This window comes from Salvelinus fontinalis, chromosome 9, assembly GCF_029448725.1.
Source record: "Salvelinus fontinalis isolate EN_2023a chromosome 9, ASM2944872v1, whole genome shotgun sequence".
Lineage (NCBI taxonomy): Eukaryota > Metazoa > Chordata > Actinopteri > Salmoniformes > Salmonidae > Salvelinus > Salvelinus fontinalis.
In genome coordinates, this window is record NC_074673.1 from 58,966,225 (window position 1) to 58,984,931 (window position 18,707).

An 18,707-nucleotide genomic window follows, 5' to 3' on the forward strand; every position below is an offset into this window, starting at 1 on the left:
ACACACACCACACACATGCAGACGTACACACACACACACACCGACGCTTGTGTATGCACGCACTTGCAGACACACAAACACTTTCTCCTGAATCCTCATATTTAGATTGTCCCCACCATAATTCTTCAACGTCTACATGTATTATCAAAGAGAATCTTCTAGATGTTAGAATGCCATTACTTTTTTTGCTGCCATTGCTATTTAATTGAACCCTAGTCTTTTTTCAAATCTAAATGTTTACGCCTTTTCAGCAAGACACAATGAAAAGTATGTAGCACATTTCACGTGCGTGTCCGGTGGTGTGTGTTTTTGTCTCCTGGGCTGTGCTGACAGTGTTGGGGTGCCGGATTCCATTGATCCCTGAGAGGACAGGCAGAGTCGACCTTGAGAAGAGACAATGGCAGCATGCTAAGACCTCATACATGCCCTGCTGTGCTGTCTTTCTGCACAGTGCGTGCGTGTGCGTGTGTTCGAGTGTGAGTAAGAGAGATAGTGTGCTTTGTGTGTGTGTGTGTGTTTGGTGCATCACAAGGAGTAGATGAAAAGATACACCAAAGGGTAGTAGGCACTTGAACAGTGCTTAGTTGTACACTCTTTAGCAGAAGTGCCATGCGTCATGTATGGGTGTGTTGTTTGTCAGTGGGAGTATGCGCTAACACATATTGCCCTAAGTCTATTGCAGTATGATGGTGTTACTAGACCTAAGTTCAGAAACATAGAGATGTCGAGCAATGGCACAGATTAAGATACGGTAGAATAGAATACAGTATTTACATATGTGATGAGTAATGCAAAATATTTAAACATTATTAAAGTGACTGGTGTGAGGACAGACAACTACTGTTCCATTATTAAAGTGGCCAGTGATTTAAAGTCTATGTATATAGAGCAGCAGCCTCTAATGTGCTCTAGATGGCTATTTAACAGTCTGATGGCCTTGAGATAGAAGCTGTTTTTCAGTCTCTTGGTCCCAGCTTTGATGCACCTGTACTGACCTCGCCTTCTGGATGGTAGTGGGGTGAACAGGCAGTGGCTCGGGTGGTTGTTGTCATTGATGATTTTTTTGGCCTTCCTGTGACATTGGGTACTGTAGGTGTCCTGGAGGGCAGGTAGTTTGCCCCCGGTGACGGGGAGGTTGAGCCCTGAGGTTGTGGGCGTTGCAGTTGTCGTACCAGGCGGTGACACAGCCCGACAGGATGCTCTCAATTGTGCATCTGTAAAAGTTTGTGAGGGTTTTAGGCGCCAAGACAAATTTCTTCAGCCTCCTGAGCCTCGCTGTCTGCATGGGTGGAGCATTTCAGTGTGTCAGTAATGTGTGCGTCGAGGAACTTGAAGCTTTCCACCTCCTCCACTGTGGTCCCGTCGATGTGGATAGGGTGATGCTCCATCTGCTACTTCCTGAAGTCTACGATCAGCTCCTTTGTTTTGTTGAAGTTGAGTGAGAGGTTGTTTTCCTGGCACCACACTCCCAGGGCCCTCACCTCCTCCCTGTAGGCTGTCTCGTCGTTGTTGGTAATCAGGCCTACTACTGTTGTGTCATTTGCAAATGTGATGATTGAGTTGGAGACGTGGGTGAACAGGGAGAACAGGAGTGGGATGAGCAGGCATCCTTTGTGGGGCCCCAGTTTTGAAAAAATACATTATTTCACCTTTATTTAACCAGGTAGGCCAGTTGAGAACAAGTTCTCATTTACAACTGCGTCCTGCCCAAGATAAAGCAAAGCAGTGTGACACAAACAACACAGAGTTACACGTAGGATGGACAAAAGTACAGTCAATAACACAATAGAAAAATCGATATAAAGTGTGTGCAAATGGAGTAAGGAGGTAAGGCAATAAATAGGCCATAGTAGCGAAGTAATTACAATTTAGCAAATTAACACTGGAGTGATAGATGTGCAAATGATGATGTGCGAGTAGAAATGCAGGTGTGCAAAAGAGCAAAAAAGTAAATAAAAACAATATGGGGATGAGGTAGGTAGTTGGGTGGGCTATTTAGAGATGTGTACAGCTGCAGCGATCGGTAAGCTGCTCAGATAGCTGAGCAGATATGCTCTAGACAGCTAGCAGGCTAGCAGATGGGCCTTCAGGGGACGTTGCGACGGAGGAGCCTGTTGAAACCCCCTCGGGTGGATTACGTCGGTAGACCAGTCGTGATGGATCGGCGGTGCCCCTTGTCGGCAGTAAAAGGAGTCCAGGGCAATTCTCAAAATAGGTATTGTAGCCCAAGGAGTGGCTGATGGACCTCTTCAGCCAGCCGGGAGATCAGCCTAGCACTAGGCTAGTTCCAGGCTAACTGGTGCTTGCTTATCTTGTTTGAACCGCTGAGCTATAGTCAATGAACAGCATTCTTACATAAGTATTCCTCTTGTCCAAATGGGATAGGGCAGTGTGCAGTGTGATGGCGATTGCATCGTCTGTGGATCTATTGGGGCGGTAAGCAAATTGAAGTGGGTCTAGGGTGTCAAGTAAGGTAGAGGTGATATGATCCTTGACTAGTCTCTCAAAGCACTTCATGATGACAGAAGTAGTCATTTAGTTCAGTTACATTAGCTTTCTTGGGTACAGGCACAATGGTGGCCATCTTGAAGCATGTGGGGACAGCAGACTGGGATAGGCAGAGATTGAATGTCCGTAAACACTCCAGCCAGCTGGTCTGCATATTAGCAAGGGTTAACACACTTACATGACTCACGGAGAAGGAGAGCCCACAGTCCTTGGTAGCGGGCCACGTCGGTGGCACTGTGTTATCCTCAAAGTGGGCAAAGAAAGTGTTTAGCTTGTCCGGAAGTAAGACGTCAGTATCCGCGACGTGGCTGGTTTTCCCTTTGTAGTCCATGATTGTCTGTAGACCCTGCCACATACGTTTTGTGTCTGAGCCATTGAATTGCGACTCCACTTTGTATCTATACTGACATTTTGATGGTTTGATTGCCTTACAGAGGGAATAACTACACTTTTTGTATTCGGCCATATTCCCAGTCACTCAATTTTGAGCGAAACCTGCCATCTATCCACGGTTTCTTGGTAGGGTAGGTTTTAATATGCACAGTGGGTACAACATCTCCTAAACACTTCCTGATAAACTCAGTCACCATATCAGTGTATTCATCGATGTTATTCTCGGAGGCTACCCAGAACATATTCCAGTCCGCGGAATCAAAACAATATTGAAGCATGGATTCCAAATGGTGAGACCAGCGTTGAATAGTCCTTAGCACGGGTACTTCCTGTTTGAGTTTCTGTCTGTCGGAAGGGGGAAGCAAAATTGAGTTGTGATCAAATTTGCCGAAGGGAGGGCAAGGAATGGCCTTTTAGGCATCCCGGAAGTTGGAGTAGCAGTGTTCGAGTGTTTTAGCAGCCCGAGTACTACAGTCAATGTGTTGATAGAACTTTGGTAGCGTTTTCCTCAAATATGCTTTGTTAAAATCCCCAATAAATGCGGCCTCAGGATATGTGGTTTCCAGTTTAACCTGTTGGGGATGGGGGCGCTGTTTAGACTATTTATGCTAATGTGGCTAATTTTTTAAACGGCTTCCCACAAAATCCTTGATCGTACAATATGCATATTATTATTATTATTGGATAGAAAACAGTCTATAGTTTCTATAGGAGTTGAAATTTTGTCTCTAAGTGGAACAGAGCCCATTCTACAGCAATTTCCCTGACATGGAGTCAGATTTGAGAAACGTTGGCCACTTTTCTGAAGTCATTTAAACGGGCACTGTCGTTGCTATGACTATACGGACACTTCTTACGTCTTCCCCTGGATGCCTTTACGTGATGACGATTCCAACGGGCTCGATTGCTCGTTCACAGGCCCTACAAATGAAAAAAACCTTTAGCTAGCAAGTCTTTTCTTGCTGCGTAACGCGCGTGGAAGACACCGACCCTCTCCTGTTCCAAGCGTTAGTTTAGCCTGTTATATTTCTCCGGTCATCTTTTCACTCGTTATAGGAGTTACAAACATCACAAAGTAGTTAATTTAAAGCGTTTTATAGCAATTTATATCCGTTTAGTGCGATTTTGGGACATTTATTTTTGCAACGATGTGAAAAGTTGGGAACGCTTTTCAGTTCATCCCGAACGTAGTTGACATTTCCACATGGCAAGAGGACAGCTTTCCACCAAAAGACGATTTCTCCCAAGAAAGGATCCTTTGCCCAAGATACTGATGGAAGAACAGCTCAAGGTAGGACATTTTTATTATGATAAATCGTGTTTCTGTCGAAACATTTTAGTGGCTTAGGACGCCATGTTTTTTGACGTAGCTTCGCTTGGCGCAAACTGTATTGAAAAGTAAGGATAAATTAAAAAATGTAATAACGCAATTGTATTAAGAATTAAATTGTCTATCAATCCCTGTCCACCCTATATTTTTTAGTCACGTTTATGAGTATTTATGTATAAGAGTAGATCACTGTCTAAGTGGCGCAAGGACGTTTTCTTTACCAGCTTGTCTACATTTCACATTGTCTAACCATGATTTTGGTGGCTAAATATAAACATTTTCGATCAAACTGTATATGCATGTTGTAATGTGATGTTACAGGAGTGTCATCGGAAGAATTCTGAGAAGGTTAGTGAAAAAATTAATATCTTTTGGCGATGTTGACTTTTATCGCTCACTTTGGCTAGAATCAATGCTGGGCTGCTAATTGCTATGTGCTAAGCTAATATAACGATTTATTGTGTTTTCGCTGTAAGACACTTAGAAAATCTGAAATATTGTCTGTATTCACAGGATCTGTGTCTTTCGATTCGTGTATGCTGTGTATTTTTACGAAATGTTTGATGATTAGTAGTTAGGTAAACACGTTGCTCATTGTAATTATTCTAGTCCATTTGTGATGGTGGGTGCAATTGTAAACTATGCCATATACCTGAAATATGCACTTTTTTCTAACAAAACCTATCCCATACCATAAATATGTTATCAGACTGTCATCTAATGAGTTTTTTTGTTGGTTAGGGGCTATAAATATCTTAGTTTAGCCGAATTGGTGATGGCTACTGGTGTTGGTGGACAAATAAAAGATGGTGGATTATGCTAATGTGTTTTTAGGTAATAGATGTACATCTTTACATATTGTGTCTTCCCTGTAAAACATTTTAAAAATCGGAAATGTTGACTGGATTCATAAGATCTGTGTCTTTCATTAGCTGTATTGGACTTTAATGTGTGAAAGTTAAATATTTAAAAAAAATATTTTTTTTGAATTTCGCGGCACTGGTTTTTCAGTGGGGGGGGGGGGGGTGTGCCGCTAGCGCCACGCTGATCCTAGACAGGTTAAATAAAGTCCAGTGAAGTTCTTTGAGGGCCGTCGTGGTATTGGCTTGAGGTGGAATATACACGGCTGTGACTTTAACCAAAGAGAATTCTCTTGGGAGGTAATACGGTCGGCATTTGATTGTGAGGTATTCTAGGTCGGGTAAACAAAAGGACTTGAGTTTCTGTATGTTTTCACAATCACACCATGAGTAGTTAATCATGAAACATACACCACCGCCCTTCTTCTTCCCGGAAAGGGTTATATATTCCTTTCTGCGGCGATGAACTGAGAACCCGACTGGCTGTACGACTCAGACAGTATTTCCCGAGAGAGCCATGTTTCCGTGAAACAGAGTATGTTACAATCCCTGTTGTTTCTCTGGAAGGAAATCCTCACCTTGAGCGAGTCAACTTTATTATCCCGAGACTGAACATTAGCAAGTAATATACTAGGAAGCGGTGGGTGGTGTGCATGCGTCCTGAGTCGGACTAGAAGTCCACTCCAAATACCTCTTCTCCGCCGGCAGTGTTTTGGATCAGCCGTTGGAATCAGTTCAATTGCCCTGGGGGGTACGAACAAAGGATCCGATTTGGGAAAGTCGTATTCCTGGTCGTAATGCTGGTAATGTTGGTGAGTTTCCATCTCTCTGATATCCAAAAGTTCTTCCTGGCTGTATGTAATAACACAAAATAAATGTAAGAAATAACACTGAAAAAGAAAAAATACTGCAAAGTTGCCTAGGGGCTAGAAGCACGGCTACCCTATCTATCGGCGCCATTTTCATCTGTATGCAGATGATACGGTTATATATGCTGTTGACCAAGCTATGTTACAGCTGCAAACTGATTTTTCAGAAAACCCTTGTTGATTTAAAACTTTTTAGATGGGCTACATATGTACTGATTGGATGGTTCTCTCATCCAGCAGATCCCCGCCTATAAATATCTGGGCATTTGGATGGATAAAATTAAAAAATATATTTAAAGAGGCCTTTAAAAAAAGTACTAATATTGAAATAGATCTTGCCTCTTTCTAAAAAGCAGGAAGCAGATTGTACAATCAACTTCTCCTGCCAGTTTTGGACTATGGTGAAACCATTTATCAAAATTCAGCAGACACTGCCCTAAAACTTTTGGATGCTGTCTACCATAGCACACATGGCCTTATTACAGGTGACAGGAGGTCGGCTGGTCCTCACTAAATTATTGTTGATCACTTCATTACTCCCTTTTTGTTTACAAAGCTCTGCTGGAAAAATCTTCCAACCCACTGTTAAAATGTAAAATATGAGACACCAAACCCATTCACAGGGATGGTTAACTCTCAATGTTCTACTAGTCCGTACCAATCTAGGTAGATCTGCTTTCAGTTTTCTTGGAATAGTCTGCAGAACTCCTTGCATCTTGATTCCCTGGTGCCGCCAGGGCAGTTTAAGACTGTAGTATAAGATGGGTATAATGAGAGTTGCAGTTTTTACAGCTTTTACTATTATTGAACCTTTATTTAACTAGGCAAGTCAGTTAAGAACAAATTCTTATTCACAATGACGGCCTACACCGGCCAAACCCGGACGACGCTGGGCCGATTGTGCTCCGCCCTATGGGACTCCCATTCACGGCCAGTTGTGATACAGCCTGGATTCGAACCACGGTGTCTGTAGTGATGTCTCAAGCACTGAGTTGTAGTGCCTTGCATGTGTTGCTTATATAAATTTAAACATACATGTTATTCTATTATTGCACCCACACTGCTGGCACGTGCCAATGAGCGTCTGCGTTGCCAAGCGCAAAAAATCAGTCTGTTCTATTCGTGACGCTGAACTCGGTGCAAGTCCTGCCTCTCCCATCTCCTCATTGGTTTATAGAAGCAGATCCCCACGTGCCATCTCCTCGTTAGTTATACCCACCTGGGTGATTAAAAGATGAACTGAGTTCGGTCGGTCATCATGGTAACTGAAAGTTAGATTCCAATCGCCATATAATGTCCAAAGAAGAAAAAGGTCTGGAAGGAGGAGATATGACTAGAAACGATTCTGTTGACCCTTTTATGTGTGGATTAATTGTCGGAGTAGAGGACCTTGTGCATTTCAGGTAAAATAACAACTCAACATTTATATCCCAGGACAAATTAGCTAGCAATAGCAAGCTAGCTAAATAGGACAAGTTAGCTAGCAACTGCAAGCTAGCTAGCTAAATTGCCATAAATGTTAAATGCTTTTCGACCTGTCCCCAATTTAATATAATTGGTTCAGAGTTTGTTTTGATATTTTAACCTGCGTATCGTGATTGCGTTTGGTGTGGGGGGACAAAATATATTTGTGCATGATGCCACAAGCGCGCGGCCTGTTTGGGTACAGTGTTAGACCGCTGCGCCACTCGGGAGCCAAAAACCCAGTTCTTTTGATTGAAAGAAGAGATTGTTGTGGTTGCAATGTTGAAAATTGTAACTTCTATTTGTTTATATATTTTTGTATTTATTTGTATCTTTGTTAGTGATTTATTTGTATCTTTGTTCGTGATCATTTTGTACTGTTCTATTGCTGTGGTCGGGGCAGCTTTGAGCCCCTGGCCTCAAAGGGTATCCCCTGACGACATAAAAGTTATAAAAATGAATGAAATAAGTGTAGAAAATGACGTGCCTCCCATGAATACACTGCTGGTAACCAGAAGTGACTTGGTAAATTCAGAATCTCTTTAAAAATGATTGTAGCCTGTCTCTCTCTCTCTCTGTCTGACCGTGTCCAAAATGACTCCTTATTCCCTATATAATGCATTACCTTTTACCAAATGGGAATATATAGGGAATAGGGTACCATTTGGGACGCAGGCTCTGTATGTGCTGCTGCAAGCACTCTGCGTATTACCCAAGCACAGGATTCACACACCATCCAAGCACTCCTTGCTTGCTCTACTTTGTCTCCTCATTTTGGTCTGTCTGCCTCTTTCTCCCACTGCTGTACTTCTTCTCTCTTTTGTTGCCCCCCGCAATTCGTAAGCCCTCTTTATCTTTCCGTGTCCATCGATACTTCTGTCTGGTTTTCTATCCTTTGTTTTTCTCTGCGACTCCTCTGCATCCATCTCTGTCTCTCCTCTGCATCTCTCCCTCTTTCTGGTAATGGTAGACCTCTGGGCATAGTGACGCTTGAAGTTTGAGGGTCATTTCATTTCTTTTTTATGGTCACATATGCCGGGTAGGTGTTGGGTTTTACAGTGCCAGCCATAGTGGTACGGCACCTCTTGAGCAAATTAGGGTTAAGTGCCTTGAACAGATTTTCGCATAGTCGGCTCGGGTATTCGAACCAGCAACATTTCCCCCCTGTTCTGAGATAAGACAGGGGTTCAGACTTTCCTCCCCTCCCCTCCTCACATCTCATCCCCTCTTCTCCTTTTTCTCTTCTCCTCTCCTCCCCTGAATCCATCTTTACATAAGTACTACTGAGTGTGAGAATGAACAGGGCAAGTCTTGTACTATGGCTGAATCCCAAATTGCACCCATTTCCTATATAGTGCACTACTTTTGACCAGGGCCCTTTGTAATGCCATTTGGGACCCAGCCTATGTCACATGAAGTAAAATTGTACGTTCAAGCCGTTCTCTCTCTCTCCTCTCTTTCAGTGGCGTCCATTCCTGCCAGGTCTGAAGTATGAGGTCATCGATTCTGCCTACATTTCCCTCTACACGGGTAAGCTGGGTTTGTTGTTTTTTGGTTGGCTCTGGCCGTAATGCTCTGGCTAGAAGTTCCCCTTAGGCACATATCTACCCAATGGCGAAAGAACGAGTCTTGCTGCTTTCATTGTAGTTGTGGTATACACACACACACACACACTCTCTCTCTCTCTCGCACACACGCACGCAGGCACGCAGGCACACACACACACACACACACACACACACACACACACACACACACACACACACACACACACACACACACATACACAGCTCCCTGGGGTTGATTAGGGTGACAGAGGTAGATGGGAGCACAGATGGTATTCCAGGCTCCACTGCCCTGTTGTTTCACAGCAGACAGGAAGGCAGACCTAAGGAACAAAGTGCAGTCCCTTCACTCTGGACCAATGGACTAGAAATACTATATCAGGAAGTCTTGTGTTTCATGTTTGTGTCCATCATTTTGTAACAACCTTAGCCCAACCTTGCAAGAGGATTGGAGCTCTGGCATAATGGCTCAGGTGATGGAATGACAATCACTTGTTCCGGGTTTTCGAATACCGGGCTGGTTGTTCAAATATAATTTTTTTGTAAGAACACATTTTGGACACAGGGAAACACAACATGTCTATGGTGACCACCATAGACATAAACACAGGAGAATTGCTTGACAACATTACGTATAATCTCTATGGTGATGTGATGGAGGGACAGAGAGATGGCAAGAATCTAAGCTATGAGGTTCAATTCAATGAGGTCCCTCTCAATTTCCATTTCTTTATCTTTCATTTCTTTCCACTATCCTTTGATTTCTACACTGCTGTAATTTTGGCACATGCCGGAGGGATGGACTTAAATCTCTCGTAAACATTCAATAATCGAAACGTGGCCTGCGTCCCGAAAGGCACCCTCTTCCCTATATAGAGCACTACTATTGACCAGAGCCCGATTGGCCCTGGGCAAAATTTGTGCACGATATGGGGATTAGGGTGACATTTGGGACACAGACATAGATTCATGGAATCTTTTGCATCACAATCTTCCAAAAGATTCTCTATCATGGACACACACAACTACAGTTTTTCACCCATGGTTAAGTTTGATTAACTTAGACAGAAACACAGCTACTTTCCATTCCATCTCATTTTTCCAATGTCTTACATAATCCTCTTCAAATCAAACCAAATTGTATTGGTTGCGTTCACATGTTTTGCAGATATTATCACTTGTGTTCCTAGCTCCAACAGTGCGGTAATACCGAACTATACAAAACAATACACACAAATCCCACAAAAATATAATGAAAGGAATTAAGAAATATTAAAATATTAGGACGAGCAATGTCAGAGTGTGGAAAATAAATATACAGTGCATTTGGAAAGTATTCAGACCCCTTAACATTTTCCACATTTTATTACATTACAGCCTTATTCTAAAATTAATTAAAAGTAATTTTTTCCTCATCAATCTACACACAATACCCCGTAATGACAAAGCAAAAACTGGTTTGTAGAAATTGTAGCAAATGTATTAAAATAAAAAACAAAAAACACATTTACATAAGTATTCAGACCACTCAAGGACATTCAGAGACTTGTCCCGAAGCCACTCCTGCGTTGTCTTGGCTGTGTGCTTGGGGTAGATGTCCTTTTGGAAGGTGAAACTTCACTGAAGTCTGAGATCCTGAGCACTCTGGAGCAGGTTTTCATCAAGGGTCTCTCTGTACTTTGCTCTGTTCATCTTTGCCTAGATCCTGACTAGTCTCCAAGTCCCTGCAGCTGAAAAACATCCCCACAGCATTATGCTGCCACCACCATGCTTCACCGTAGGAATGGTGCCAGGTTTCCATCAGATGTGATGCTTGTCATTCAGGCCAAAGATAGTGACGCCTGTAGTGACGCCTCAAGCGCTGCAATGCAGTGCCTTAGACCGCTGCATCACTCGGGAGGCCATCATGTGCCTAATACTGAGGAGTGACTTCCTCTGGCCACTCTACCATAAAGGACAGATTTGTCAACTGCTGCAGAGATGGATGTCCTTCTGGAATGTTTCCCGTCTCCACAGAGGAACTCTGGAAATGTGTCAGAGTGACAATCGGGTTCTTGGTCACCTCCCTGACCAAAGGCTTTCTCCCCCGATTGCTCACCTTTGCCCGGGCGACCAGTTCTAGGAAGAGTCTTGGTGTTTCCAAACTTCTTCCATTTAAGAATGATGGAGGCCGCTATGTTCTCGGGGACATCCAATGCTGCAGAAATGTTTTGGTATCCTTCCCCAGATCTGTGCCTCGACACAATCCTGTCTCGGAGCTCTACGACATTTCCTTCAACCTCAGAAACTCCCCAAATACAGGTATGCCAAGCTTGTAGCGTCATACCCAAGAAGACTCGATGCCGTTATCACTGCCAAAGGTGCTTTAACAAAGTGTTGAGGAAAGGGGCTGATGTCACAATGGCGTGTATAAGTGGCAGAGGAAGTCAGGCGCAGGAGAGTCAAATAGAGTGTAGAATGGAGTACTTTAATTAAAGTCCTAGTAATCTGCTCCATAACACTCACGGAAAAAATATAAAACAAATCTGGGTAAGAAGACCCGTCGCACACCTATACACAATTAACACAACACATGACAACGAACAATCTCTGACAAACACATGAAGGGAAACAGAGGGTTAAATACACAACAGGTAATGAATGGGATTGACAACAGGTGTGTGGGAAGACAAGACAAAACCAATGGAAAATGAAAAATGGATCGATGATGACTAGAAGACCGGTGAAGTCGACCGCCGAACACCGCCCGGACAAGGAGAGGCAACGACTTCGGCAGAAGTCGTGACATTACGCCCCCCCTGACGCGCGGCTCCAGCAGCGCGTCGACACCGGCCTCGGGGACGACCCGGAGGGCGAGGTGCAGGGCGATCCGGATGGAGGCGGTGGAATTCTTTTAACATAGAAGGATCTAAAACGTCCTCCACCGGAACCCAGCATCTCTCCTCCGGCCCGTACCCCTCCCAGTCCACGAGGTACTGAAGGCCCCTCGCCCGACGTCTCGAATCCAAAATGGATCGAATAGCGTACGCCGGGACCCCCTCGATGTCTAGAGGAGGCGGAGGAACTTCACGCACTTCAGTCTCCTGGAGCGGGCCAGCCACCACCGGCCTGAGGAGAGACACATGGAACGAGGGGTTAATACGGTAATTAATGGGCAGTTGTAATCTATAACATACCTCGTTCACTCTCCTCAGGACTTTAAACGGCCCCACAAACCGCGGACACAGCTTCCGGCAGAGCAGGCGGAGGGGCAGGTTTCGGGTCGAGAGCCAGACCCTGTCCCCTGGTACGAACACCGGGGCCTCACTGCGGCGACGGTCTGCGCCAATTTTCTGGCGCCTTATGGCACGCTGAAGGTGGACGTGGGCTGCCTCCCAAGTTTCCTCAGCGTGCCGAAACCAATTGTCCACCGCAGGAGCTTCGGTCTGACTCTGATGCCAAGGAGCCAGAACCGGCTGATACCCTAATACACATTGAAAAGGGGTAAGGTTAGTGGAGGAGTGACGTAGCGAGTTCTGGGCTATCTCTGCCCAGGGCACGAACTTCGCCCACTCCCCTGGCCGGTCCTGGCAATAGGACCGCAGAAACCTGCCCACATCCTGGTTAACTCTCTCCACCTGCCCATTACTCTCGGGGTGAAAACCTGAGGTAAGACTAACCGAGATCCCCAGACGTTCCATGAACGCCTTCCAGACCCTTGACGTGAACTGGGGACCCCGATCAGACACTATATCCTCAGGCACCCCATAATGCCGGAAAACATGTGTAAACAGAGCCTCCGCAGTTTGTAAGGCCGTAGGGAGACCGGGCAAAGGGAGAAGACGACAGGACTTAGAGAACCGATCCACAACGACCAGGATCGTGGTGTAACCCTGTGAAGGTGGAAGATCAGTCACAAAATCCACTGACAGGTGCGACCACGGCCGTTGAGGAACGGGTAAAGGTAAAAGCTTACCTCTAGGCAGGTGTCTAGGAGCCTTGCACTGGGCGCACACCGAACAGGAGGAAACATAAATCCTCACGTCCTTAGCTAAAGTGGGCCACCAGTACCTCCCATCAAGACAGCGCATCGTCCGACCTATCCCAGGATGACCAGAGGAGGGTGATGTGTGAGCCCAATAGATCAATCGGTCGCGGACAGCAGACGGAACGTACAGACGACCAGCTGGACACTCAGGAGGAGAGGGCTCTGCACGTGACGCCCGCTCAATGTCCGCGTCCAGCTCCCACACTACTGGCGCCACCAAACACGACTCTGGGAGTATGGGAGTGGGATCCATGGGTCGCTCCTCTGTGTCATACAGCCGAGACAATGCGTCTGCCTTGACGTTCTGGGAGCCTGGTCTGTAAGTAAGCGTAAACACAAAACGAGTGAAAAACATGGCCCACCTTGCCTGGCGAGGATTTAGTCTCTTCGCCTGCCGGATGTACTCCAGATTGCGGTGGTCAGTCCAGATGAGAAAAGGGTGATTAGCCCCCTCAAGCCAATGCCTCCACACCTTCAAGGCTTTTACGACAGCTAACAGCTCTCGGTCCCCCACATCATAGTTACGCTCCGCCGGGCTGAGCTTCTTCGAAAAGAAAGCACAGGGGCGAAGCTTCGGTGGCACACCCGAACGCTGAGAGAGCACTGCTCCTATCCCAGCTTCGGATGCGTCCACCTCTACTATGAATGGCAAAGAGGGATCCGGATGAGCCAACACAGGCGCCGAGGTAAACAGAGCCTTCAGTTTACCAAAAGCCCTATTCGCCTCGGCCGACCACTGCAAGCGCACCGGTCCCCCCTTTAGCAGTGAGGTAATGGGAGCTGCAACCTGACCAAAACCCCGGATAAATCTCCGGTAGTAATTGGCAAACCCTAAAAAACGCTGCACCTCCTTTACCGTGGTTGGAGTCGGCCAATTACGCACGGCTGTAATGCGGTCGCTCTCCATTTCCACTCCTGAAGTGGAAATCTGATGCCCTAGGAAGGAGATGGATTGTTGGAAGAACAAGCATTTCTCAGCCTTGACATATAAATCATGCTCCAACAGGCGACCAAGCACCCTGCGCACCAAGGACACATGCTCAGCGCGTGTAGCAGAGTATATCAAAATATCATCGATATACACCACTACACCCTGCCCGTTCAGGTCCCTGAAGATCTCATCTACAAACGATTGGAAGACTGATGGAGCATTCATCAACCCATATGGCATGACCAGGTACTCATAATGACCTGAGGTGGTGCTAAATGCAGTCTTCCACTCATCACCCCTCCTAATACGCACCAGATTGTACGCACTCCTGAGATCCAATTTTGTGAAGAAGCGGGCCCCGCGCATTGACTCCATTACTGTATTGATCAAAGGTAGCGGGTAACTATATTTTACCGTGATTTTATTAAGGTCTCGATAATCAATGCACGGGCGTAAACCGCCATCCTTCTTCTTCACAAAAAAGAAACTCGAAGAGGCGGGTGAAATGGATGGCTGAATGAACCCCTGACGCAGGGATTCAGAGATATAATTATCCATAGCCACTGTCTCCGCTTGCGACAGAGGATACACGTGACTCCTGGGATATGCAGCGTCTACCAGGAGATCTATCGCACAATCCCCCTGTCGATGGGGTGGTAATTGAGTCGCCTTCTTTTTACAGAAGGCGAGTGCCAAATCGGCATATTCTGGGGGAATGCGCACGGTGGAAACCTGGTCTGGACTTTCCACCGTAGTAGCACCAACGGAAACCCCTACACACCTACCTGAGCACTCTCGCGACCACCCCGTGAGAGCCCTCTGTGGCCAAGAAACAGTGGGGTTATGAGTAGTTAACCAGGGTAGGCCTAACACCAAAGAATACGCAGGGGAATCAATAAGGAAAAGACTAATCTTCTCCTTGTGACCCTCCTGCGTTATCATAGACAAAGGTGCGGTGACCTCCCTGATAAACCCTGACCCTATTGGTCGACTATCTAAGGCATGAATAGGGAAAGGCATATCCACAGAAACAATAGGAATCCCTAAACTATAAGCTAAATTTTTATTAATGAAATTCCCAGCCGCGCCTGAATCTACTAGCGCCTTATACTGGGAATGCAGGGAAAAATCCGGAAAGGTGACAGAGACAAACATAAGTGCAGCAGAGGGCTCTGGATGAGTATGGTGCCTACTCACCTGGGGTGATGCCAGAGTGCCCTGCCTGCCTTCTCTATTCCCAGAGGAACCAACCCGGCACCGATCAGCAGTGTGATCTCTGCGATCATAGATGGTGCTCGAGCGGGTACCCCCTCCGGTCTCCCTGCGCACCATCCCTCCCAATTCCATAGGTTCGGGAGAGAGAGTGCGGGAGGATGGAACAACCAGACCCCGATCTAGACGTCCCCGAGTAGCCAGCATGTTGTCCAGCCTGATGGACATGTCCACCAGTTGGTCGAAGTTGAGGGTGGTGTCTCTACAGGCCAGCTCCCGACGGACGTCCTCGCGTAGACTACAACGGTAGTGGTCGATCAGGGCCCTGTCGCTCCATCCAGCGCCGGCAGCCAAAGTCCTAAACTCCAACGCGAACTCGTGAGCACTCCTCTTCCCCTGCCTCAGATGATAGAGAAGCTCACCTGCTGCTCTGCCTTCGGATGGGTGGTCGAATACCTTCCGGAAATGGCAGATGAGCTCCTCAAAATGGTCCAACGCCTTATCCTCTCCACACACAGCGTTGGCCCACTCCAGGGCTTTCCCGGTAAGGCAGGAGATGAGGGCGAAGCTTTTCTCACGGTCTGTTGGTACTGGAGAGACCGTGGCCAGATACAAGTTCAGTTTTAGGAGAAAACCCTGGCAGCTGGCAGTATCTCCATTGTATCCCGTGGGTAGGGATAACTGGATCCTGTTCTGTTCCGGAGGGGAAAAAACGTTCGAAGGAATTCCAGGGGGTGGTGGAGGTACTGGACACGCTCCCTGTCTCTCCCAGCGATCCATACTCTGGACAATGCGATCCATGGCAGCGCACAGACTGTCAATCTCCGCCGCGTGTTCCAGGACGCGTTCCTCAACCTCCATTAGTGAAGTGCCTCCTCCTGCTGACTTCATTTTTTAGGGTCAGAGATTCTGTCACAATGGCGTGTATAAGTGGCAGAGGAAGTCAGGCGCAGGAGAGTCAAATAGAGTGTAGAATGGAGTACTTTAATTAAAGTCCTAGTAATCTGCTCCATAACACTCACGGAAAAAATATAAAACAAATCTGGGTAAGAAGACCCGTCGCACACCTATACACAATTAACACAACACATGACAACGAACAATCTCTGACAAACACATGAAGGGAAACAGAGGGTTAAATACACAACAGGTAATGAATGGGATTGACAACAGGTGTGTGGGAAGACAAGACAAAACCAATGGAAAATGAAAAATGGATCGATGATGACTAGAAGACCGGTGAAGTCGACCGCCGAACACCGCCCGGACAAGGAGAGGCAACGACTTCGGCAGAAGTCGTGACATTACGCCCCCCCTGACGCGCGGCTCCAGCAGCGCGTCGACACCGGCCTCGGGAACGACCCGGAGGGCGAGGTGCAGGGCGATCCGGATGGAGGCGGTGGAATTCTTTTAACATAGAAGGATCTAAAACGTCCTCCACCGGAACCCAGCATCTCTCCTCCGGCCCGTACCCCTCCCAGTCCACGAGGTACTGAAGGCCCCTCGCCCGACGTCTCGAATCCAAAATGGATCGAATAGCGTACGCCGGGACCCCCTCGATGTCTAGAGGAGGCGGAGGAACTTCACGCACTTCAGTCTCCTGGAGCGGGCCAGCCACCACCGGCCTGAGGAGAGACACATGGAACGAGGGGTTAATACGGTAATTAATGGGCAGTTGTAATCTATAACATACCTCGTTCACTCTCCTCAGGACTTTAAACGGCCCCACAAACCGCGGACACAGCTTCCGGCAGAGCAGGCGGAGGGGCAGGTTTCGGGTCGAGAGCCAGACCCTGTCCCCTGGTACGAACACCGGGGCCTCACTGCGGCGACGGTCTGCGCCAATTTTCTGGCGCCTTATGGCACGCTGAAGGTGGACGTGGGCTGCCTCCCAAGTTTCCTCAGCGTGCCGAAACCAATTGTCCACCGCAGGAGCTTCGGTCTGACTCTGATGCCAAGGAGCCAGAACCGGCTGATACCCTAATACACATTGAAAAGGGGTAAGGTTAGTGGAGGAGTGACGTAGCGAGTTCTGGGCTATCTCTGCCCAGGGCACGAACTTCGCCCACTCCCCTGGCCGGTCCTGGCAATAGGACCGCAGAAACCTGCCCACATCCTGGTTAACTCTCTCCACCTGCCCATTACTCTCGGGGTGAAAACCTGAGGTAAGACTAACCGAGATCCCCAGACGTTCCATGAACGCCTTCCAGACCCTTGACGTGAACTGGGGACCCCGATCAGACACTATATCCTCAGGCACCCCATAATGCCGGAAAACATGTGTAAACAGAGCCTCCGCAGTTTGTAAGGCCGTAGGGAGACCGGGCAAAGGGAGAAGACGACAGGACTTAGAGAACCGATCCACAACGACCAGGATCGTGGTGTAACCCTGTGAAGGTGGAAGATCAGTCACAAAATCCACTGACAGGTGCGACCACGGCCGTTGAGGAACGGGTAAAGGTAAAAGCTTACCTCTAGGCAGGTGTCTAGGAGCCTTGCACTGGGCGCACACCGAACAGGAGGAAACATAAATCCTCACGTCCTTAGCTAAAGTGGGCCACCAGTACCTCCCATCAAGACAGCGCATCGTCCGACCTATCCCAGGATGACCAGAGGAGGGTGATGTGTGAGCCCAATAGATCAATCGGTCGCGGACAGCAGACGGAACGTACAGACGACCAGCTGGACACTCAGGAGGAGAGGGCTCTGCACGTGACGCCCGCTCAATGTCCGCGTCCAGCTCCCACACTACTGGCGCCACCAAACACGACTCTGGGAGTATGGGAGTGGGATCCATGGGTCGCTCCTCTGTGTCATACAGCCGAGACAATGCGTCTGCCTTGACGTTCTGGGAGCCTGGTCTGTAAGTAAGCGTAAACACAAAACGAGTGAAAAACATGGCCCACCTTGCCTGGCGAGGATTTAGTCTCTTCGCCTGCCGGATGTACTCCAGATTGCGGTGGTCAGTCCAGATGAGAAAAGGGTGATTAGCCCCCTCAAGCCAATGCCTCCACACCTTCAAGGCTTTTACGACAGCTAACAGCTCTCGGTCCCCCACATCATAGTTACGCTCCGCCGGGCTGAGCTTCTTCGAAAAGAAAGCACAGGGGCGAAGCTTCGGTGGCACACCCGAACGCTGAGAGAGCACTGCTCCTATCCCAGCTTCGGATGCGTCCACCTCTACTATGAATGGCAAAGAGGGATCCGGATGAGCCAACACAGGCGCCGAGGTAAACAGAGCCTTCAGTTTACCAAAAGCCCTATTCGCCTCGGCCGACCACTGCAAGCGCACCGGTCCCCCCTTTAGCAGTGAGGTAATGGGAGCTGCAACCTGACCAAAACCCCGGATAAATCTCCGGTAGTAATTGGCAAACCCTAAAAAACGCTGCACCTCCTTTACCGTGGTTGGAGTCGGCCAATTACGCACGGCTGTAATGCGGTCGCTCTCCATTTCCACTCCTGAAGTGGAAATCTGATGCCCTAGGAAGGAGATGGATTGTTGGAAGAACAAGCATTTCTCAGCCTTGACATATAAATCATGCTCCAAC

At 47.4% G+C, this 18,707-nt stretch overlaps 1 protein-coding gene across 1 annotated transcript in view; it reads left to right on the forward strand.

Moving 5' to 3' along the window:
• Nucleotides 1-18,707, forward strand: part of b4galnt4a (beta-1,4-N-acetyl-galactosaminyl transferase 4a) — a 430,046-nt gene that overhangs the window by 369,604 nt on the left and 41,735 nt on the right. The window contains exon 9 of the mRNA XM_055934959.1: nucleotides 8,888-8,954. Within this exon, the coding sequence (XP_055790934.1) occupies nucleotides 8,888-8,954 (67 nt within the window). The remainder of the gene's footprint in view (nucleotides 1-8,887; nucleotides 8,955-18,707) is intronic.